The sequence below is a fragment of the Diabrotica undecimpunctata genome, chromosome 2, assembly GCF_040954645.1.
Source record: "Diabrotica undecimpunctata isolate CICGRU chromosome 2, icDiaUnde3, whole genome shotgun sequence".
In the NCBI taxonomy this organism is placed as follows: domain Eukaryota; kingdom Metazoa; phylum Arthropoda; class Insecta; order Coleoptera; family Chrysomelidae; genus Diabrotica; species Diabrotica undecimpunctata.
In genome coordinates, this window is record NC_092804.1 from 59,339,172 (window position 1) to 59,364,217 (window position 25,046).

Genomic DNA, 25,046 nt, shown 5'->3' on the forward strand with positions numbered 1-25,046 from the left:
TATTTTTGATTTTTGGGCATAATAGGAGCTCGCTCCTCTGCCCTTATTTGTAATATAATAATAATAATAATAATAATAATAATTTAGTTTTTAAGTGTTGTAACAATGTCAATAAACTGATACTTTACAAGAAAAGAGTTAATATGGCAATAAAAGTCATGAATGCCTGAATTCTTAAGTAAAATGCCTGTGTAATGATATGTCACACATGGTATATTACTACTACTACTAAGGATTTCCACAGTTTTCACTGTCTTCCTTCACTCAACCGTTTTCTCCAATTTTCCCTGTCATTCCAGTCTCCATCTCGCAGGGTTCTTTTCTCCATAGCCTCGTCGATTTCATCTCTGAATGACCTTCGGGGTCTTCCTCTCTTTCTTCTTCCAATCGGGCTCCATTCTGTGATTTTGTTTATCCAGCGTCCTCTGTCCGCTCTTCTGACGTGGCCGTACCAGGATAGTCTCTTCTCCTCTATATAGTCGATTATGTCTGATTGCACTCCCATTCTCCGCTTAATCTCTGCGTTTTCAATTCTGTCTCTTTTTGTAAGTCTACAGCTTCTCCTCAGGAACTCCATTTCTACTGCTCTTATTCTACCTCTATTTCTCTTGTTTATTGTCCAGTTTTCGGACCCATATGTCAGGATACTTCTTGTCAGGGTGTTATATATTCTCTTTTTTGTCTTTATCGTAATGTTCTTATCCCACAACACTGAGTTTAGTTGTCTTATACAGTTTCTTGTTTGTCTCAGTCTGTTGTTTATATCTTCTTCTGTTGTTCCCTGGTTCGATATTATGGTTCCTAAATACTTGAATTTATCTGTTCCATTTATTTGTCTTCCCTCGTCTATCTCTAGGTTTCTCATATCCTTGTTTTCTGTTGTTAGGTATTCGGTTTTCTCTAAGTTTATTTCCATTCCGTTGTTTTTATATTCTTCTTCTAGTTTTCTGAGCATAAAGCTGAGATCTTCTTCATCTTGTGCGATGACTACTTGATCGTCGGCAAAACTTAAGGTGTATAGGTATTCGTCTCTTACTGGTATGCCCATTCCTTCGCACTTTCTCCTCCATGGTTTGAGTGTCTTTTCCAAGAATATTTTAAACAGAGTAGGGGACGTAGCACAGCCTTGTAGAAGTCCTTTTGTCGTCTTAAATGGATTGTAGGCTTTATTTCCACATTTAATAGCTACTTTGTTTTCTTTGTATAGTGCTTTAACTGCTTTTATTAGTGTTTGTCGGATTCCGAGATCATTCATTGCTTCCCATAATTTGACTCTAGGTATTGAGTCATATGCTTTCTTTAGATCAACAAAGGCCAGATGGACCGGTCTACCTTTTGCCATTTTCTTCTCTATCAGTTGTTCTAATGTGTACGTATGATCTAGGCATGATTTTCCTACTGTGAACCCTGCTTGGTCTTCTCCAATTTTTCCTATTATTTCAGTTTCTAGTTTTTCTTTAATAATTTTCCCGTAAAGTCTACCTACCGACGATATTATACTAATTCCTCTGTAGTTTTCACATTTTTTCCTGTTTCCTTTCTTATGTATGGATGTGATGTATGCTTGTGTCCATTCCGCAGGTATTTCTTCTCCATTTAGTCCTCTTTCGAACATTCTATGTAGCATGCGGAATAACTTTTCCGTTCCGTTTTTAATTAGTTCGTTTGGTATTCCTCCGGGTCCTTTGGCTTTTTTGTTCTTCAATGTCTTGATTGTTCTCATAACTTCTGCCAGGCATTATTTCTATCTGGTCGTATGCCCCATTTCCTGCATGTTCTATATTCTCTTCCTGAAATTGGGGACGGTTTTCTGTAAGTAGTTCTACGTAGTATTCTTGCCACTCGTTTTCACTAATTTTGCCGATCTGGGTTTTCTCTGTCTTATTTCGTTGAAGTGCTTTTAATATTCGCCATGATTCTGAATTTCTCGTTCCTCTGATATGTCGTTCTATCTCTGTGCATGCTTGTTCCCATCGTTCGTTCTTTTCATTTGTTACTCTTTTCTTTACCTCTCTGTTTTTCGCTCTATATAGGTCTAAGTCTTCCTGTTTTTTGGTGTTTAGGTATTTTATGTGTAGTTTTTTCTTTTCTTTTATGCATTTCAATGTGTCTTCCCTTAATTTGATATTCTGATGGGTGTTCCTTTGGTCGTCTTCTCCAAGAGCTTCTAAGGCCGCTGAAATCAGGCAGGTTTTTATGTGTTCATGCATTTCATCTAACGTGTCATATCTGAATTCTTCTAGTTTTTGGTCTAGTCTTCTTTTGTATAAATCTTTTATTGATTCTTCCTGCAATAGATGTAATTTGAGCCTCTTTTCGTTTATTGTCGTTCCCGTTGTAACAATCGATGTATGTTTTTGTTTTGTCCAGATATAGGGGAATTCCATCCATGCCACCACAAGTTTGTGATCTGTTCCACACTCTGCCCCTCTTTTCACTCTGATGTCTTTCACTTTGATGGAGCTTTTGTGGTTCATGATAATGTAGTCAATAATGGATCTTAGTTTTCTTGTCTCTTGAGTCCATGTGTATTTATGTATATTTTTGTGTTTGTAAAATCCGTTCATAATTTTCAAATCATTTACTTCACATAGTTCTACCAATCTTTCTCCGTTGTCGTTAATTGTGTCTTCTCCATACATGGTATATTCCTCATTTAAAATTAGGATTTGTGGTACCGAAAGGGTATAGATAGGTATTCATTCCGTTTAATATATTGCTTAATAGCAATTTCCAAAATTTCACACGTTTTCTAATTTCTATAAATGGTATAGCTAAATGGGGATAGTTTATTTAAATTAAAACTTAATCATTTATTAAAAGCAGGAAAGAAATTAGACACTCATTTTTTCAAATGATACAACGGTAAGAACTAATGAAGTTTAAATTGATCAATCAATTAATAACGGAGTGAATGTTTTCATTAACTAATTAAAATGTTGGTAACGCACTGAGAATGAGAAATAATTATTAATCCCGTTTTTTGATCGGAGGTTTCAGCAGGAGCTATATGTGATTTTTGTGGTTTTCCGGGTTTGACTCCGCGTTAAATTGGTTTGGTTTTTACCAAAACCAAAAATTTAAAAACTATCTTATTTATTTTAAATTTGTCCTTCTCTTTCTTATTATTGGTGTCTTTAGATAATTTTGGAGAACCCAGTGTTGGTCTTAGATATTTTATTCCTCTGTTGTTTTCAATAACTTGGTCTAGTAAGTTGACGTTCCATTTTTTATGTAGCTTTTTAGTTATTTCTTCGATTCTTTTATTAAGTTCTACGTAAGCTTAAGTATTGAGTTTGTTTCCTGCAAGTAGTTGTCATCTTTCCTTTATTAGTTGTTTAGTTTCGTTGCGTATTTTATCTTCTTTAGTTCTTGTTTTGTTTGCGACCTCTAGTCAGGCTTCGAAAAGGTTTTTATTTATGTTTTTTTAATGCCGTCAATTTGGTTCTGATTATGTGAAGGATCTAATTCGAACTTACCTGCTAAGACTTTTCGGAATTCCTGTTCATGTGTTCTTACTTAAAAATCCTTTTTCTCTCTACTTTCATGTTAATATTTACTTTCGCTCTAACTATACGATGGTTACTACCAGTTTTTATGTTGTTTATTGTTGTGACATCTTCAAATATTCTTTTGTTGTTTGGGAGAAAATAGTCTATTTCATTTTTGGTAGTTCCATTAAGTGCGATCCATATTAACTTCTTGTTAGGTTTCTTTTTGTAAAAGGTATTCATAGCATACGTGTTTTGTTCTTCCAGGAATTCCATAAGTTTTTCTTCTCTTGTGTTTCTTGTGCCAAAGCGGAAATTTCCAATCTCGTTTTTTCGGATTCTCCAATCCTTCTTCCAATTTTGGCTTTAAAATCTCCCATTATTGTTATTTAAAATTCTTTGTTGGCGTCTATAACTTTTTAAGGTCTTCATAAAAAGTATTTATTACTTTATCAGTTAGAGCATAAACATGCACAATCTTTATGCCGGTTTGTGAATTTAGTTTTAAGATCATGTATGTAACCCTGCCAAAGATGCTATGAATTATTTGAACTTGTGATTTTCTCTTCTTGTTGATTAAGAAACCTACTCTATGTATAGTCTTCCTTGCTTTTGAAATATAGGCTGTTGCCTGAATGTCAGTCTAAATACCCATCAACTTTTCTTTTAATATCAGATAGTCCCATTATGTTCCAATTTATGGTCCTCAATTCCTCTTCTAGTTCGTATAGTTTTTTATTTCTTGCCATGGAACGTATGTTGTACATTGCTGTATGGAGTTGTTTGTTGTCGTTGTTTTTCTTCTTTAATGTTGACTTGCCCCATCAGACTTGCTTCATTGTGGGATTGTGTATATCTTACCATGCTGGTCAGACGGGTTAGTGGGTAGAAAAATGTGTAATGTCGACCGTTGCAACCAAGGTTAAACGGCCTACTCAGTTCAGCTAACATCCGTCGGAAAGACCACCAGTCGGCCAAGTCGGCACCACTCATTCTTAATGGATTTATATTTCCTTAATTCCGGGTGTTATAGATATTCCTCTGACACTCGGTCGTCAGAGCCTCGTTTGTGATAACAGGGTTCACTAACGTGAACGTAAGGATGACTTTTGAGTAGGAGAGATGCAGATGTAGGTACTTATATAACTTTAATTACCAAATCATTTTTATAATAGTAATAATAAAAAAGCAGTTTTTGCGGGACATGCGGGACGTTCCGCAGGAAAAAACCCGTCAGTCCGGTCCCGCGTCCCGTCCCGTAGCAAAATTCGCCCGTCTCGTCCAGCGGCATAAAGCGTGCATCACAGTAATGTTGCTATAAAGAAATCAGCAGAAGTGCAGCTAAACCAAGCTCTCAACTGCTTTACCCAGAAGATGCATCTTGTTTAACGACTCCTTCCACCCAGAATTCTTCCTTATATTATTAATTGCAACTAGTTATAACGCTCGTCCCTCATGAAATGCCCCAGACATCGCATTTTTCCAATTTTAATAGTATTTAAAACCTGTTTCACTTTTCCAGTTTTTCTCAACAACTTGACATTACTTACTCTATCTACCCCTCTTTTTCGTACTATTCTCTTGTAGGTTCATAATTCCAAGGCTTCCAATATGGCTAAAACTTTAATGTGTAAGTCTCCAAACCATAAAATAATACGAAGAACATATTGTTTTTGAGAAGTCTTTTCTTTAAAGGAATTGTAATGTCAGAATACTTTTTTTAGTTTGTTGAAAGCATTTGTCTGTCCTATTCTGGCTTTAGTCTCTTCTGTGCATTCATTATTTTCATTAATTATTGTTCCCCGATATTTATATTATTAAACTTTTTTAATTTGTTCATGTCTTGCTACGCTTTCTTGTCAGTTTTATAATCACTTTAAATTGTGTCTTTTTGTGTTAAGTGATAATCCATTTTCTTCACTGGCTTCTACCATCCTCTCAACCATTTGTTATAAATCTCAAGACATTTTGCTATTAGTATAGTGTCATTTGCGAACCGTATATTATTGATTGGTTAACCATTTACTTTTATTCGCGGAGTTACATAGTTCTTCATGAAGTTCTCAATTTTATCGCAAAAATTATATATAATAAATCAAGCGATCTATACATTTGGCTCACATATTATTCACTATTTTACTATAATAGTCTATATCCTGAATCCCATATCTTATCCCCTAAAGCTAATGATGTCAGTGATTACAATTATTTTTTTAGTTACTAAACAGATTTTTTTGGTAGGTATAATTTCATTGATGAATTATATCGACTAGACAGAGGACAGAGACTTTTCTATTTCATTCGAACACTTTTTCCGCTAGAGCGATTGCCTTTAAACACAAACATATTGAGGTTAAATTCTCGATATGTAGGTTATTTCTCTTATATAACTTTCAATGTCTTAATGTTTACATAACTGAAGTAAGTACGCTCATATCGCACAACTAACCGAAAGTGGAAATATTAACGATTAAAGAATTACAAAGAAGCAAGTACAAGTACTTAAAGTTTTTTCGTTAACTGAAGATTTAAGGTCATCTAAGCAAAAATTACTGGTGCTGAAATAGTTAAATTAGGAAATAATGAAAGTAGCTATTGCAATTTTTATTGTTAATGATGCATTACTTAAAAATATTATACGATATAATAATCATAAATTTTAAAAATATGGCTAGGTACTTTTTGTTTTTTTTTATTTAATTTTTGTTATATTTTTAAGTTCTTTTTACATAATAATAAGATTGGTCTTATAATTTGCATGTGCGTCATCATTCAATTTATACAATTTAAATTAAAACATTTAACTCAATCGTGTATCGTTGACGCAAGAAGTGGCTAATATTCCAGTGTACGTTTTTTTTTAAATATAATCTTGAAAACTTCTGGTTATCCAAAAACGACTTCATATGGTTCTGAACTGAACTGGTATTTCCTGCTTTTATTATCATTATTGGGAATATTAAATTATTATGTTATATTTTATTTTTCAATTTTCACCCTGGGAATTGTTTACTTATATGGCAGCGTATGGCATTTTAGCAGAGAACCACCTTCGGGGCGTTCTTTAACAATGTCACGAGCAGACTCTCGTTGCACATCACAATCATATTCAGAAGTAAGGGCTCTTTCTCATCTATATAAGCTATTAGCACATCTACCACTGCTTGTTCTTATTCTGTTCAGCGTTGTCCATGTATTGCGTTGAAGTTAGCCTGGCGGTTTCTGATCGATACAGGCTATTTGGTGCACTTTCTGTGATGAGTCGCTTTCCTATTGTCTTCTCCAGGCGTTGGTGAAGCTAAAATGTTCCTGATGTAAGGAGGTGGCCATTAACAATAGAAGATATCTGGAGCGCAGTTTATTCATTTCGATATCAAGCTTCTCATGGTGGATGGGTAGTTGATTATCGTTTCTAGCCTGTATTTTTCTATATTCTCTGAGAAAAGAATGATGTCTTCGTAGTTTCGGCTGTGGGATGTGACTCCGAATGAAAAGCCGGTAGTTCGGTGTTGGTCTAATTTTACCTGAAATCATTCGCCATTGCCTGATTTAATTCAGTGTCAATAATCTTCGTGTGTTTGCTATTGAGAACTGAAGAATCATACTCAGCTACCGAGTATACAAGTTTAAGAGCGAATGATCTGAGTACGGAGGTTGAGGAACCGTATGTGGTAGTACATAGCTATTGGATTATATTATTTCGCGTTTGTAGTTTTGCTGCCGTTTTTTGTAAATGTTCTTTAAAACCTTAAAAGTTCTGTCAAGAGTTACTCCAAGATATTTTGATTTTGATCTATGAGTCAGTCTGTTTTTTAAGTCAACGAAAAAGTTTTATGTTGGCTTGGACGTTATTTAGATGCAAACAACACACTTCGGTTTTCGTTGCATTAGGCTGTAGCCTTCATTTGTGGAATTATTCCGTTAGTATTGCTTCTGTAACATCCATGTTATTATGTCTTACGGCAATGGCCCAGTCGTCAGTGTAGCCAAATTTCAGCAAAATTGTGGTAGGCAGGTCTGCGATGTATAAATTAAACAGTATAAATGCCAAAAGCTTTATTTTACCATTTCTAAAATTACCCATTGTGACTTGTCGGGGAGCATTCTATCAATGAGTTCAGTTACTTTTTTTAACACGGAATGCCACGGAGTAGTTTTTTGATTAGTTCTAGTCTCCAGAGAATATCGTTTGCAGCAGATAGGTCAATGAAATTAACGGATGTTTTAAGCATTATTTAAAAATTGGCTTTATTATGTGTTGTTGGGGATATGATCTGGTCTCTGCAACTGCGGTTAGCTCTGAACCCTGCTTGTTCAATGAGTATCAATTCAAATATGTTTCTACTAATTTTGTTGAAGATTAAGTGTCGTTTAATAGATGTAACCTAGAGACAGAAGAATAATTTACATTACTAAATATATTGTTCAAACTTTCACTGACGCCTTTCACTGTAGACGTTTGTATACTTGGGTCTCTTCGCAAGATCAACCAAGAAACATAATACGGAATTAAATTGACTACATAATGGCGAACAAGAGATTCCGTAATGGGTAGCTATTAGTCAAAAGTTACCCCGATGCTGACATCTCGTCAGATTATGTTCCTGTTGTTGGTAGATTTAGGTTTTTATTTAAGAAGGTTACAAAAAAGAATATTGACAAAAAATGTGATGTAAGAAGACTAAAAGATACGGAATCAAAAGAGACAGTCGCACGGAGTCTTTCATAGAAGCTAAGTAACATGAAGAAAACGTAATATATGTGAAGTCTTTAACAAGATCAGAAAAGAACATCTAATAGAAAAGAAAGAAAGGAGAAAAAGTTAGATGAATAACAATATACTGTAACTCATAGAAGAAAAAAGAAAATTAAAGAACAACAGTATATTAAGACATATATTTAAACGGAGTAATAAGATCATGCCTGAAGTCGACGTTTATTGCTCTACCAAAGAAAATAAAATCCGTATACTGTAGTGATATCCTGCAATGATCAGCTTATTGAGCCATATTTTAAAGTTATTTCCAAAGATCATACATGAAAGGATATATAGAGGCTCTCTTTAGCCTACAAGTGCTATTTCAATGATGTAGAGACGAGAATTGCGATATTTATGCATGTTTCATTGATTACCAAAGCTAATGGAGATATTAACAAATATTGGAATAAATACCTGTGATCTAAGAACTATTAGCAATATTTACTTGAATCAAGAGAATCGAATACAATAAAAATCAAACGTGAGATCTCACAGGGATGTATAATATCACCCCTGCTGTTCAGCATACACTCTGAAAGCCGGAATTCAAATTAACATAGAATTTATTAATAACATCAGATACGCGGACGACATGGTGGTATTCACTGTCAGTTATGAAGCATTTGAGGGTAAATAAATCTTGCATATCCGCTGACGCGGATATGTATCATGTAGCATGAAAATAATTATTTAACTTAATACAAGATTTTTCATGCCTATACGATTAATACGATTGAAAATATAACGTGGTTTGGAGAGTTGGGTTATGTCAAGAAGAAAATATTACAATAAGAGAGATTTCCAAAGAAAATTTCCAAAAAAGAAATTAGATATTAGTTAAATATTAAATATAAAGAAATTATCAAGTTACCGCAATGAAGATTGCGAAAGATTATAACAGGATTAAAAGAACGTGTTTTAAAACTTTCTCATCCAGATTATCTACAAGAAGATCTTCAATTGTTAAAAAATATTCTAATTGAAAACTCTTATTTTCCAGATATGCTACATAGGATGCTTTTTTTCTAATATTGGCAATATAAATAACTTAACACCATTTTTTGCTAAATCTCAAAACATTGTATCTAACAATCATAACATCTATTATCATTCACTACCTTTTATACCATCATTTACACCTAAATTAATACAAACACTAAAGGTTATTGACAATATAAAAATAGCAACAAAAAACATCAAAACTATTTCATCTTTATATTCCAAAACTAAATATCCTATAGACAAATTTGAAAAAACGAATTTAGTATACAGCGTTAGTTGTACTCAGTGTTGGTGAGACCGGAAGAAATCTTTCAAATCGCATTATTTCTCACAAAAGTGATTGCAGAATTAAAAAACCATCTTGTGCTTTGGCAGAGCATGTAATCGATGAAGACCATATTATGGATTTTGATAACATTAAAATTTTATGTAGTGAAAGTAATAAATTTAAAAGGACTTTTTTGGAAATGGTTTGTATTAGCAAAAGTGATAATAATTTAAACAAAAGATCAGAAATTCAAAATCTAAGCAAAATTTATAATTATATTCTTTCTTTATGATTTATATATAAAACTTGTAAAATGTCATATTTAATTCTCCATATTATATGTTACATTTTTTCAGACATCTGTCAACGGTGAATAAATCTTCTTCATTTTTGTTACTAAACAAAAAACAATGTTTAAACGAAATTTTATTTTTGGCAATATAATTGTCAAAAATAAAAATTTTAAGTTGGCATTTATGACATTGAGGCTTATTTGTAATTAGTTGCTATTTTAACTTATTTATAAATTCAATTGTTTTTGTATTAAAAAAAATGTTTTCAAAATGATACTAAAAATTTTCAGAGAAGCATTTATTAAATTAGGACATTTTTATATTAATTATTTTTAAGATGTATTAGCAGCAATTTTTATTTATTAAACTAATTTTTATTTGGTAAGTTAACAAAAATTGTTTTTTCTTTCTAGTTCAACCTTGTAAGATATTTTGTATTTTTTAGCTCTTGATAATAATTGTAAACACAATTGAAAGCTCGAGATATAAAAAAATAGTTAACCAATAGCCCTTTTATTGACTCCAACCCATCCAAAACAGTTATATATTTTTTCCAAACGAGTCACAAGTACTTCTTTTTTCTTATTCTTATATATATATATAACAACATATACTATATAATTACCATGTCGGGATAGTATTATCAGGTTTTTTTCTTGTTTTTTCCACATAATTTACTATGAAATCACTAACATGAGAATTTTACTGTCATCATGGCATGTTATTTTGAAAAGACGAATCACATGGTATGATTTTCATTCTGAGTGATATCCTCAAGTTAAAGTTGATTTAATGTAATCGAATGAACTATCTTACAATAAAGTCGTCCCAGGAACGCAACTCAGCAATATTGGCAATATCATTTAAAGTCGTCCACTTTAAAATGTTTAATATATGTCTGAATTTTCAATATAAATGTGTCAAATAAAATTAAATTATTAGAAGAATTTTTCACCAAGTAACAAAAAACGTCTACTGAAACGTTTATTGAAACGTCAATAAACTTATTTTAAACTTCAATTTGTGCCTTATTCACATTAAAATAGTAATTGCTTTAAGATGCCACAAGAAAATAGCTTCAGAACAATATTAAGAAACTTTTATTAATACCTCATTAATAATTATATGTAATAGTAATGGGCTTAGCGATCACCTGATCTGATAGCAAAGTATACTTTATTGGACTTCGTAAATTTATCATTCATTCGTGCTTCACTTGTATTTTCTATAATTCTCTAACCCAGTTTTTAGGAATCCCCCCGCTGAATAGTCTAATTATTATACAACAAACTGCAGTTGAATTCTATGAAATGCTTTTCGAAGTCTACAGATCCCAGCAATACTGGTCTATTATATTCGATAGATTTTTCTTATATTTTTTGTTGTATATTAAATAGAGTGTCTGTACACGATTTTCAAGATTTAAACCCTTGTTATTTTGCTAAAGTTGTGAAAGTAGTTATTTTATTAAAAAACTGTTTAAGTAGTCAATATAATTAAATTAAAGAATGATGTCAATAACATATTTTAAAACATTTATCGCAATTACAAAATTACTTGACAATTATGTATTTTCTACTAAATTTTAATATAGGAATAAATATATTTTAATGACCCATTATACTATTATGGGTACACTTGTTTTAAACCCTAGGACATAAATTAATGATCACAGTTTTGCAACTATTATTTTTTGGTTATAAAATGATTTTTAAACAAATTGCACATTAAAGATTTATTGACAGAACTTAAACAAATGTTGTAATAAATCATTGAAAGGGAAGTTGAGCAAACATCTAATTTTCATATCTTGTGAGTATTTCAAATACATAAATACATATGAGGACACGTTTTTTTTATAATTTATCTACCTTTCTCTGTAATTTGGTTTAATCTCTATAGGGAAAAAATAAAAAAATTGATAAAGAAATGCAAATAAATGTTATAAATCCAGAAACGGAGGTACAATTCTAAGAGTCTGATTCTGAATTCGGAAGTGTATATTAAACAGCAGGAGTATACTTCTTTGTATGTTTTAATAAGATTCTGAAAGTGTTTTATGGGATCAAGACACAGTTGATTGTGGTTAAAATTACATGTTTGAATAACAAAAGCTTGACGTTTCTATTTCCATTCCGGTTATTGTTTTCAAAAAGATTATTTGAGAATTTTGTTGAAAATAGTGTATAACCATGGAAGAAAGAATCCACTAGCTCCACATACCACTAAGTCTCCATTGAGAAAAGCGGCACTAAACGCATGTTTTTCAGATGTTTTCAAGTTCGGACATTTATTTTTATAATGAACGGTTTCTTTACGATGATTACATCTAATTTTCGACAGATCTCTGTCTCTCTTGTCATTTACACCATCATCACTTCTTCTGTGATTTTCAAACCGTCTGTTGTGATTGGTTCTGTTACTACTACTACCTCTTGCAAATGCACTATTAGTGTTACCAATATCACTTTTCATGTCCAGGACTTTTGTTTTGATCGAATCGGTAAAAATAACAATTCCAGAATGTTCGATCGCCATTATCATTAGTTAAAAACGATTAGGTAATCCCGCCAACAGTAGCGAACCTATCCACTCATCGTCAATTTTACAACCAGTTCCACTAATTTTTGCCCTGTTTTAACTATTTGGTTCACATAACTTGCCATTGAACTGCAATCTTCCAATTGTATTGAAATTAGACTTCTTATTAACTAATCTTTCTTACGTACTCTGAGTCATCAACTTTTTTAAAGCGTCCCAAATTTCTTTCCCGGCTTTGCTTATTTTATATGTATATACAACGATGGATCAAGCAAAATAACTAACTTGGCTTTAGCTTTTCGTGTTTATCTACTTCAGTTTCAGTTCCGTCTAAACACGTCGACAAACCTTCTAGAACAAGATAATTTTGCACTTCAAAAGTCCAATCATCGTAATTTTTGCGGCCTAACAGCTTTGGTACAATAGATATGTAATTCACTGCCATTTTGAACCTAAACGCTTACTAGTATACAACGGTTTTCTATTTACCGACGGAAAAATTGTCTGGGCCATCATAACCTGTTAAAACTTACTTATAAATGAAACTCACCAGTTGAGTATCTAAGACTAACTTTATTTTGTTCCAAAAGTGAATAGAACTAATAGTTTACATCGTACCAATCTTAACTTTCTGTAAATGACATATGGCGCTATTATTTAAATTTTTTTTAATTGATATCAATATTTTAACATTTATCCTAATCATCTTTAGTAGTTCCATAGAGCATAAAATATACCCTTACATTTTTATGACCAAAGCATAGGATTTTGAAAAAGACTTAACCTCGACCACAACTTGGAGGTTATACACTTTATTCAACAAAAATTATTAAAAGATATTTTTGAAAACGATTTCCGAAGTGGACATCAAAGCGTCAAACTTTAGTTAGTCAAAAATTTAATTTGAATTACAATCAATTGCGGTTTAATCCCATAAAAACACATTATTTAATTCGTAATTTTTAGTTTTAGTTTAGTAGAAAATAAAAACCCGATGTTTTTTGACTCCTTGTTTCCTTTGTTTATTCTAAATGTAACAATTCGCGAGGAACCGCAAAGTGGGCGACGCTTGGTGGTAGATTTCAAAAGCATCCACTTCGGAAAAACCTTGAAATTGTTCACAAGGAAACAAAGTTCCTGTATTTGGCTGTATACCATATATTAAAAATTTTGAATAAAATCCTTTATAAAAAGGTATATAAAAAACCCAGTTGGGCTATGTTGCATTGACAAAACGTTTTCGGAATAAATATTCCATCATCAGTGTCAAGTTAATACATGGATGTAGCCACTAGATATGTGTGTTTAAAGGGTTTTTACCCACATATTTAGTGGCTACATCCATGTATTAACTTGACACTGATGATGGAATATTTATTCCGAAAACGTTTTGTCAATGCAACATAGCCCAACTGGGTTTTTTATATACCTTTTTATAAAGAATTTTATTCAAAATTTTGAAATTGTTATTAATCTGTATACATATTAGCGACTGGTTTATATTGAAATTAACAATGACTTCGACTTTAAAAAACTATTGCAGTGTTCCTCAATGTTATCCTATTATAATTCGCAAAAAAAATTCCATACATGAGTTTTCGCTGGACGAGAATATGAGAAAAATTTGGCAATGCATTTTGCGAATTGGCAGACCTATAACCAAGTACATGACTGTGCAGTTTACATTTTACTGAGTGCGATTACTTTCCAAATAAGTGTTGATTAAAATATTATTTATATTTTAATATATTTATATCTAATTTACTTTATAGTAACACCTGAAACTATATTGAGAAGACTGAAAAATGCTGTTCCATCAGCTAAATTGCCCCAAAGGTCTCATGAAGTTATTAGTAGAAAACGTAAGTCGTAATTTACAAAATATAATGTAGCCAGCTCCAAAAACTGCCTCACCTCAATTAAAGATCTCTGCTGACCTTACAACCACAAAAATAATTGAGATAATGTAAATTTTACTTTCCGTGTTTCAGACATACTGTAAAAAAACAAACATTTAATTTTATTTTTATTAAGGTTTGGGAGTCAATTACCGCCTGTATAACCTCGAATCACAAACAAATAAACTTTGAAGAACGTACTTCAACTTTTACTTTGGCAAAACACACGTGTAAATGATTTATAATCAACGTTTTATAGCTTCGAGATCAAATGACAAAAGATTTTTTTTCCCGAAGTTATCGTCCATCTTTGGAATCTTGGGCGCCCCCTGTCGAAATTGGCTATCGCGAATACCATATTTGTGGTCCAGATGTCTTTTGTCTGCTTGTCTTAATCTCTGTTGTTTCTCTATTAAAAATGTGACGATGGGCTCCTAGAAGAGAGGCGAGTGATCTTGTGTTATTTACCGCCTAAACCTTTACACAAATTTGAAATTGATACTCATGGTTTCATGTGGTTGACAGGATAATTTGTTGATAGCTTCTGATATTGGTTGAATGGAATGTAGGTGAATGAGTAGATTGCAAGTGGATGGAGATGTCGGGATCAAGCCCGTTGTAACTTTAAGCAGCTATTGAGCTCTGCATGTTATACTATGCTGCTGCAGCTGTCATCCTATGTATGCGTGGTGCATAATCAGGTGCCCCTTGTTTTATCAACATTATATCTTAAACATTTCCTTGCGATAAAAGATTAACGAATATATAAAAAAAAATAGTGAACGGCAAGAAATAAATGAATATAACAATTATTAAATAAATTAGTTATATTATATTAAATATTGTAGTTGCATATAAAAACGATTAAAAAAGCAAAAAAATACATGGTGTGTAGGTTATGTACAAAAGAACATTCATAAAAAAGATATAGAAAAATACCAAAAAAGACATTGGATATTGTTTACATATTAAATATAAAGAAATTAATTTACCCCAAGGAAAGATTTAACGATATAATTAAATGTTGAGGAGAAAAGCACTCCTTATTCTATATTAAAGTAAAAATAACACACCAGAACGGAGTATGGCTTATTCCCATTAAAACAGTAATTACTACAAGATGCCGCAAGAAAATAACTTCACAACATTATAAACATTTTACATATGTTTATGCCATAAAACAGACGGGAGTCGAATACAGGAAATATAACTAAAACAAATAAACATTGAAAATGAAGAATGAAGATTAGAACAGAATATTTAGTAAATAGAAGGTTGAGGGCCAACTATTTTTAGAATAAAAATAGTAAAATAAAAGATAAAGTTAATAATTGAATAAAATCGAAAGAAATTCAAATAAAATAATTATTTGAAGAAAAATAACAAACATGTGACGTTTATAACGTTAGAATACTATCAATCAATTACCTAAATTACTATATTGATCAGAAAAAACTTTTAATTGTTAAAGTAAGGTTATAATATAACATAATTGAAACACACAAGGACTATGCTCGTAATAATGGTTTAATAGAGTAGAAATTTGTTAAAGCTCCATTAAGTTTAAACAAGAAAAATATTATTAAAAATGACAAAATTGTCTTTTAATTATCTTTTTCCAGTTAATAACTATATACAATACATAAAGGCATACAGATCAATTTGTAATACCTCAATGCTAATTAGAATTATTGTGTTGTAATAATAGTTATTCTTTTTAAGGTAACAATATTGTACAACACAATTTTATAATAGTATATTGATACCATTGTTATAAACCTTTAACTTAAAATAGTAAGATATGTTTATGGTATATCTGGCAGATCAAACCGTGTTGAAATAGGTTTTTGAAGTACAGAACTAAAGTTATTATGCGATTTTCTTGCCCTCTATGGCCTTAAGAATATCTATGTACTGTGTATTTAGAACAAAGCAAAAAATTAACAATAAACTTGTGCAAATCGTATAAAACTGTTTGATGGAAAGCTTTGGGGTCACTATTGAACCGATTGGTATTACGTGTCACCAAAAAATCTGGTATTACAAAGGTGCCCAACCCTTACAATAATTATATATTGGACAAAATTTATTTTTTGTATAGTTGGAATATATTAGCATTATGATGTGGAGTACAATGTGTATGTTGTTTGGTCTTTGGAACGAATCGAGCGCCACCAAGTTATCTCAGCTGCGATGTTTCCGATTTTTTTTCTGTAGTTGTTAGTATTTTTTGACATTTTGGATCGTTACAATAGCAAGTAAATAACGTAAAACTAATTAAAAATGTCGTATTTTTAAAGATGAGTAGACTTGGAAATAACTTTTCGTGTCTATTAAGGATAAACCTATGAGCAATGAAGCTGTAGCCGTATGTAGAGAATTCAAACTCTCACGATACTTAACATAACAATGCCCGCTATGAAACTATGATTAAAGAAGAAAGGAAGCAAAAACTAAAAACAAAGCTGTTTTTTACAAACAAAGCTGTTCTCAAAAACTAGCTACACATATCAGTTACGTTGTATTATACAATTTTGAAAAGTCCCAAAAATATTAAAATAATTTAAAAAAAGTACTTATATCCTGTGGACGAATTTGTGTTCCTTCATTCTGTCATACATCAAGAAGCTCTATGTAAATATGCTCTAGACATGAAATATATCTTAAGCCGATTTTCACAGAGCTTTTTTTGTTTTGACGTTTTTGATGTTGTTATTAAGCTTGTTAAGTGCATTATTTGCTCACAAGTACTCAATCATAGAGAATTTCTAGAGTCTATTGACTCTATTCAGTTTGACTATACTTTACTACACTAGAGTAAGATGGCTTAGTTTAGTACGGGTTTTCAAATGAGTTCGATATCTTAAAAACAAAATAAACTTTTTCATGGAAGAAAAACGAATAGATTAGTGTAAACATTTTAAATATACCGTTGCTGTGAAATCAAACCGGCATAACTGCAGTAGTGACATTTTTCACTAAAGCAATCCAAAGTTTTTACAATTAAATTTTTATCCTTTACTACCGTTTATTTCACACTATAGCTGCATTGGCATGGATGCTTATTGAAGTATTCGTAACAAAAAACCAGGAAATTGTCTAAATTCAGAGAAATATGCAGATATGCCAATATGACTTTAAAATGTGCCAAAAAGGTACCTATTAGAGGCCAGTAGAAAAAATTTAAATGATTTAGAAATTTATTACTTCCCTTTAAGTTATAACAATTTATGATTTTTCATCACTATATAAAATAACCTTTTGTAACTTAACCAAAGACAATTTTAGAAAAAAAGTACTCTACGAAATCAGAAATACACTATCTTTCTAAACAATATATTGTATATTATATAGTAGCTTATCAATTTTTTTTTATAATGCAAAACACTTTCAAAACAAAACACAATACTGCTAGGTGTCAGTTTTTGTTCCACTGCAGGTATCCCTCCTACCCTCTGGGCATCACTATAAAAATATCCAGAGAGTTTTCTTCATCTACTGGGGGCCGCGACTGATAGAAGAACTGATAAACAACTTCCACAGGGAATAAATATTATTATTATTATAGGAATTGGTTCCTAACATCGCCATTTATAACATAGACAGGGTTTTAAAAATTTATTAATTAATGTACATTTTTTCATCCATATCCTGAACTATAATGATGGAGAGATACTAGTCGCAGAATATTTAGACATAAATATGGGTATTAGACCAACTATTATTTGCTAAAATCTTACTGTAAAAATATACAGTGTCTTAAAGACTTTTTTGTATTTTTTGTTAATATTTGTACGTATTTTTATAAAAAAGTTATCAAAATCGACCCTAAGGCAAAAGCTTAAACAAGGAATAATATTTTATTTCCTATTATACCAAAAGGAAGAATAAATGTAGGGCGCATTTTGAAAAGCCCGAGCGATTTTAAAAAGCCGTAGTGATTTTGAAATGCAGAAGCGATATTTGATTCCTAAACAGGTAACACACACGCGTACACCCTAAAATGAAGAAGAATAAGATACAGTGATTCTCATGTGGATGATTCCTAATAATGAAATTGAGTATATTTTTTTTAACAAAACTTCTTAGTGGTTTTAATTAGCAAAGATCTTAACTTAGATATTATCTTTACATAATATTGGTATTCTTGTTTAAAGATAATAATTTTAATTGTTGATGTTTAAGAGATCTGGGTATTTGAAGGTGATTTCCAATACTAAACAATAAACAAACTTGTAGGTATGACTTCTATTTCAACGATAAATTATAATTAGAAATGCTTTCAGTTCAAATAAAAAATTCAATCTAAATATTCTACATAATCTCGTCTGACTCTTATGAATTTTCTAATTTTTTGATGAAGGTCTTTAGGAAGTTAAAAAATATTCGATCCTTTTATAAAATAGCTCCATTTTCTATTTTCTCCAGATCTTGTGTTGTAATTTATTTCGTTGGCATAAACCCAGGGCTTCATATGTCCCCAAAAATAAAAGGTAATCGATAATATTAAAAATTTATTGATGACTACTAAAAATCACTTGATCTGCCAATCCATCTTTGAAAATACTAATATTACCTTATGGATTTTTTACCGGAGAGATCCTTTCGGACAAGTTTCGGCGCCAATTGCATTTTTAACACTGTCATAGAAAAACCGAACACTGTGTTCGGTTGTTCTCTGACACTGTTTCAAGTACCTAGTGGCGATGCACACTAGCCGAGAGGGACCGACGGATTGACTTGACCTCCGAAACACGGTGAACGGCTCGTCACTTTTAGAAAAAAAAAATGTCATTGTTGGTGCCGATATTTGAACTCGTGCGCTTTGGCTTAGAAGGCCAGTATATTGTCGCTGAGCTAAGTCCACGATTGTCTCTCCATTTCTCCATCATTGATAAAGTGTATCATTAAGAGTTTCTAACACTAATGAGTTAGGAGGTCAACCCTATCCTACAGAAACCATCTTTTTTCTTTCATTCAGTGAAAGATCACACAGAATGTCACTAAAAGTAGTTTCCAAAAATAAAATTAACAATCTGCATTTAAATTTCGTGAAGAAAATATTGCCTTAATAGTCGGACGCAAACGAGGGACAGCAAACTTTTTTTATGCGTGTACACAAATTATATCTCGCAATTCTTTATTTGGAAGTCACCAACAAGAAATAACATTTACCAACTTCAATTTTCTCACAACGCAAAGCAAACTTTTCATGAATTGAAAAATATTTGAAATTCCTTTCTGATATTTTGATTGTTTAGTTAGGTCAGATTATCGTATTTAAACAAGTATGCCAATATTACGTAAAAATAATGTTTATGACATATTTTATAATTAAAATCACTTAAAAGTTTAACCAAAAAACTTTTGAGTAGTTTACTTCTATTAAGTGTCCCCTGTAACAAAATGTAAATTTATAATTACAATAATATTCCTTGTCTAAAGTTATGCTTCTGTGTTGATTTTAATACATTTTTAATTGTTTAATTAACTAATTAATTAAAAATTTAATTGGAAACAATAAAACGTTAATGTTTAACAAGAATATCGAATAGTAGTTCAACCTTCTCAATGTCTAAATTGCCGATTACGAACATTTTGTCTATACTGAACAAAACATTTATGTTTTTGCTTCTAATTACATGGTCAGTAAAGTTAAAAACTAAATCTTTACAATTATACCGGTATGTTACAGAAAGAAAGACAATGTGGTAGTATTACATGAGAGTCTTAAATTGCATGACTCTGTTAAAGCTATACGGAACGCTATTGGTCCCAAACAAATTACCATTGCTTTTAGGATATCCAATTATAGATGGGTATATCATTCTAGGATATATCCATTTATCTTAAAAGCCCCAGTAAGTTGCTAAAATTTGTTCTTCTTCTTTTGGTGACTATCCTCTGTGGATGTTGGCAATCACATTGGTCCATACAACCTTGTTTACAGCTGCTCTTAATAGATGTATGGTAGCCCATCCACTGTCTGATGTTCTTCAACCACGATGATTTTCTGCACCCTTGAGATCTTTTGCCTTTTATCTTGCCTTGTAAAATTAGTTGATATTTCTCATTGCGCATCACATGCCCTAAGTACGTCATCTTTCTGATTTTCACGATACGCATAATTTCCAGATCTTTATTTATACGTTGGATCACGGTGTTGTGTGTAACATGGTGACACATTTTGAAGGCTTCTAATAGTTTGGATGTTGTCTCCGTCAAGGTCCAGGCTTCGACTCCATATAAAAGAGTAGAAAATACAAAGCATCTCAAAGCATCTCGTGTTCTTATATCAATGTTCAGGTGCATATTGTATAAAATCTTCCTGAGGCGATTGAAAGACAGCTCTCGCTTTTTCTATACGACATCTTATTTCCTATGAGTGGCCCCACTCCTTATTTAGGCTACATCCAAGGTATGTAATTTTGTCGATTGTTTTCAAGGGTTCATTAAAAACTGTGACTTGGTTCTGTATTACGTCCTTTTTACTGACTACAAGAATTTTGGTCTTCTTACAATTTATTTTCATGCCGTATCTGTCACAGGCCTCCACTACACGGTCTATTAATGTTTGCAGATCCTCCGCATTATCAGCAATCAAAACCGTATCTTTATACCTTGTCTTAAACCATCATTAGCTTTCCTGAACAGCATTTCCGAGTAAGTATTGAACAACATCGGTGATAAAATGCAGCCCTGACGTCCTCTCCGTTTTATCGTGAATTCTTGTGAGGTTTCGTTGTCTACTCGTACAGTTGTCCTTTGCTGTAAATATAAATTTTTAATTAGCCGTAAATCTTTGTCATTAATACTAGATTCTTTTAGTATCTGAAATAATTTTTGGTGTTGCACCTTGTCAAATGCTCTTACAGAGTCTATAAAGCATTCGTAGACTTCGTCTACGACGTAGACGTAAATTGCGAGATGCAATTTACGTCTCGAGCTCTTTGTATCAATACTTGTATGGAAAATAGGACCTCTCGCGTTCCCAGTCCGCTTCTAATCCCAAACTGAACACTGCTAATGTTTTCTTCAAGTTTTCTATATATGCAAGAGTAAATAATAGAAAGAAGGATTTCTTTTTGGGGAGAGGGATGAAGACGGAAACTAGCCAATCTGTAGGAAATTCTGCAGTTTCATAGATTTTGTTCCGTAGACTCCTCAGGAGTTTGAGTTAATTGTTTTCAAATAGTTTCAATATTTCAGCTTGTATGTTATCCAGGTCCAGGTGTTTTGTTGGTTTTTAGTCTTGCATATTTTACTTCACTGAGCGTTATTTCTGGTCCTGAACATCCAAAAACACTGACTTTTGTCTCTTGCTCTTCCTTGAATAATTCTTCCATGTATTGCCTTCATCTCTCAAGTATTCTCTCATTTTTGTAGAGCAGATTGTTGTGCTCGTCTAGTATTAAGTATGACTTCATGGCCCGTCTCCTCCAGTTAAGTTTTTGATCTTTTTATGTAGGTTAAAAGTGTCATGCTTCTGTTCTAGGGATTCTATTTCTATACATTGATCTTATAGCCATGATTCTTTTGCTTGCTAATCTTTTTCTTAATGTTTTTATTTGCTTGTACCTTTCCTCATTCTTATTTCTGTGTTTTCTTCGTTCTTCCATTAGCTCTAATATTTTTTGTCTCATCCATGGCTGTTTCTTTATATTGTTTTCTCGTTTAAGTTTATTATCTACCACTGAATTACAGATATTTTTGATTTTATTCCACATATCATCCACACTTATGTTTTCTTGATTAATATGTGAGATTACCATGCTATTTGTTGTTGATCTCCTCTTTGACATTTTTTCTCTTATGGTTTTATCTTTCAACTTCTGGATGTCCCAACGTTTTTGTGCTTTTCTTTTATGGACTTTTTTCATGTGAAGTTTGAAACGTCCTAGTAAAAGATTATGGCCTGATGTAACATCTGCTTTTGGATATGTTTTTGCGGATTTAAAATTTGTTAACAACTGTTAAAATCACACACATATGTTCAGTTTCGAGACATTACCATTCCTCATACCAAATGAATAGTCATAATCAAGTATTTCCCTAATCATACCACGTGTTATAGAAAGGATCATAAAAAATTGTGCACTCTAATTATTAGCCAATCGATTTTGTTTTTAAGAACTGGTATCTCTTGATGAGTATTCTCACGTCTTAAGTTTATGTTTCTCCCACGACAGATAATTTTGATTCACAAAACTTTAATTGTAATACTTTTTGAAGGCGTTGAGAATAGAATTTTCTTATTAATAAACAAAATTTTATATCTAAATTATGGCACATAGCCTAGAACTACCCTGATCCTCCAATATTTAATATACTTTAAGTTCTTAAGTCAAACACCAAACCATCCAAGAATTCAACACTTCCACTAGATAATAATCGTCGTCAGCCACACCCAATTCACGCAAGTTCGAATAATCTCATAAAAATAATAATTGCGATAAAAACAAAGATGATTTGAACAATAGTAAGAAAAAGTGAGATATATGATAGGATCCAAACTTAAACTAACTGTGTAAATCAAGAAGTAGCCGAATTCTAGGAGGAATGATGATGCGATAGATAAGAACAAAGAAATAAGATATAAGTAACCATATGGTTACTTATAAAGTAATTTAAGGAATAAGAAGAAAACCTGGATCCGGATGAATAAAGTAAGAAAAGACGCGTTGGCAAAACATATCAGTGAATGGGTATGTGTACCAAGTCACCGGGGAATACATGACAATAAAAGAGCTGAGGCACTTTAGGGCAAAATAATAACTCTCGCTGGAAAAATATAGTCGATGAAACAGGTGTAAAAATGTATATTAAACGGACATGTGCTAGTAGGGCTGAAGTACCGTAGAAAACAAGCAGGAATCAGCTTTGAGCCATAATAAGCGTCAAATTGCAGGCTTTAAACATGAAATTGTCGATTATATCTTGCATGACTGCGAGGAATTAGATCGAAGGCCACAAACACTATAGTGAATACCAAGTGTCTATTGAATTGAATATTTACTAGACCTATACAAGCTGGTATAGGGTTCCAGAATCCTGGAATGGGCATTATAAAGGAATGAAAAAGTTACAGTAAGCTAACTAGCTATTAGGACTGGTTTACATCAGATGGCTTCCATCATACAAGGAAGAAAAGGCTTTTGGGAGAAGTTCAAAATCTTTGTTAACATATTTTTTGTATCTTTGTAGAACTTCCTTCATCCATGATTTTAGATCAAAGCTCCAAGTTTAAGTAATTTAAAGGATTCTGTTTTAACTATTAAAAATCATCTTTATCAGATGGGTGGTTTAGGAATTTATTTTGTAAAATGTTAACAGTTTGTATTTTCTCCAATTTTCCATGTTGATTAATAGTCATTTCGAGAAAAAAAAAATGTAAATACATATGTGGTCAGAGTTTTTATTACTTATATTGACACAAAATGTTCTCAGTATTAAATAAAAAACGCTAATTACTTTCGTCAACTATAGTTTCGACTTCGTTTCCGTAATGTATGTCGTGTTGGTAAATAAAAACTAAACTGTTCAAAGATCAAAAATTTTACAACATGTAACACTTACGTACATTTTTCTTGGAACAGTATGACTGTTCATTCTAATTATGTTTTTCCTATTAGATTGATTTGTAATTGATGCTACTATATTTTTTATGTAAATTTTGACTATACTTCAATTGATCTGTAGACCACTTGAACCACTTACACAATTATTATTATAGGAGGCACAAAATATCCTGGAACATATTGTAATGTTATGAATGTTACACTGTTTTATTATCTTCGAATAATTATTTTATTCCTGTGTTTGTTTAGATTTTATTTATTTGTTAACTTTCTATTTTATCTTAGGATTGTTCTACTATCTATTGTTCACTAACTAAATATCATATTTAATTATTATTTTTCTATTTCGATTTTCTACTATAGTACAGTTTTATGATTGTAAGTCCTAAATTTCAAGAAATTCGCAGCGTCAAATTTTGGTCTTTCAGTGGCGTACAATTTTTTTTTGTAAAAGTTGGGGTAACGCTACTAATATTGAAAAATGTTTACAACTTATATGTACAATATGTTATATTACAACTTATATGTTATTCTAAACAAATCTTGAATCGGCCGTAAGGCAACTATATAATTTGGACGTTAATCATTAAATAATTAATTAGGATTATGTAGACTAACAAAAAGGAAGAATATGCATACAGTTCGCTTAAATTAAATAAAATAATAAAATTTATTTAAACCAAATTTAATATATTATATGTAAAAGGTGAAATTGTTGCATCAATTAAAAATTTGCTGATGCACCCTAGAATATCGTCAGATCCACTAAACCCGGTATTTTTCAGTTTTTTAATTAGCAATCCATATAATTCATCCTAAACGGGTTTAATAAAACCCTTTTTGTTGTTGATTTATCGTTAACAACATTATTAACTACACATGTAAGACCTTGCAAAGTAAAATTCGAAAAAAGAACGTGTGTGTGTGTGTGTGTTTTATTGGCACTGGTTTTGACAACCAACTGGCCAGTCAATTTGTTTTGAGTTCTCTCTTTACACAAGATATTGTTAGTATTTAAATTTAAAACTATTGTAATGACAGTTAAGACATGGAATGTTAGAAACTTACTTACTAGTTTACTCTGATTTTGCTATTTTATTTTTTGTATCTTTTTTTTTTATTTTTTTTTTATTTTTTTTTTATTTTTTTTTTGTTTTTTTTACTTTTTTTTTACTTTTTTTTCTTTATTTTGTTTTATTTATTTTTTTTTATTACT

General features: G+C 31.5%; 1 protein-coding gene across 2 annotated transcripts in view; it reads left to right on the forward strand.

Annotated features, from left to right (window-relative positions):
- Positions 1 to 25,046, forward strand: part of LOC140434613 (fatty acyl-CoA reductase 1) — a 118,922-nt gene that overhangs the window by 17,507 nt on the left and 76,369 nt on the right. Inside the window, exon 2 of one of the 2 annotated variants that reach the window (XM_072522999.1) lies at positions 14,127 to 14,216. The exons of the other annotated variant lie outside the window; for it this stretch is intronic. Coding sequence (XP_072379100.1) covers positions 14,160 to 14,216 — 57 coding nt within the window. The 5' untranslated portion in view covers positions 14,127 to 14,159. The remainder of the gene's footprint in view (positions 1 to 14,126; positions 14,217 to 25,046) is intronic. 2 annotated transcript variants of the gene reach the window in all.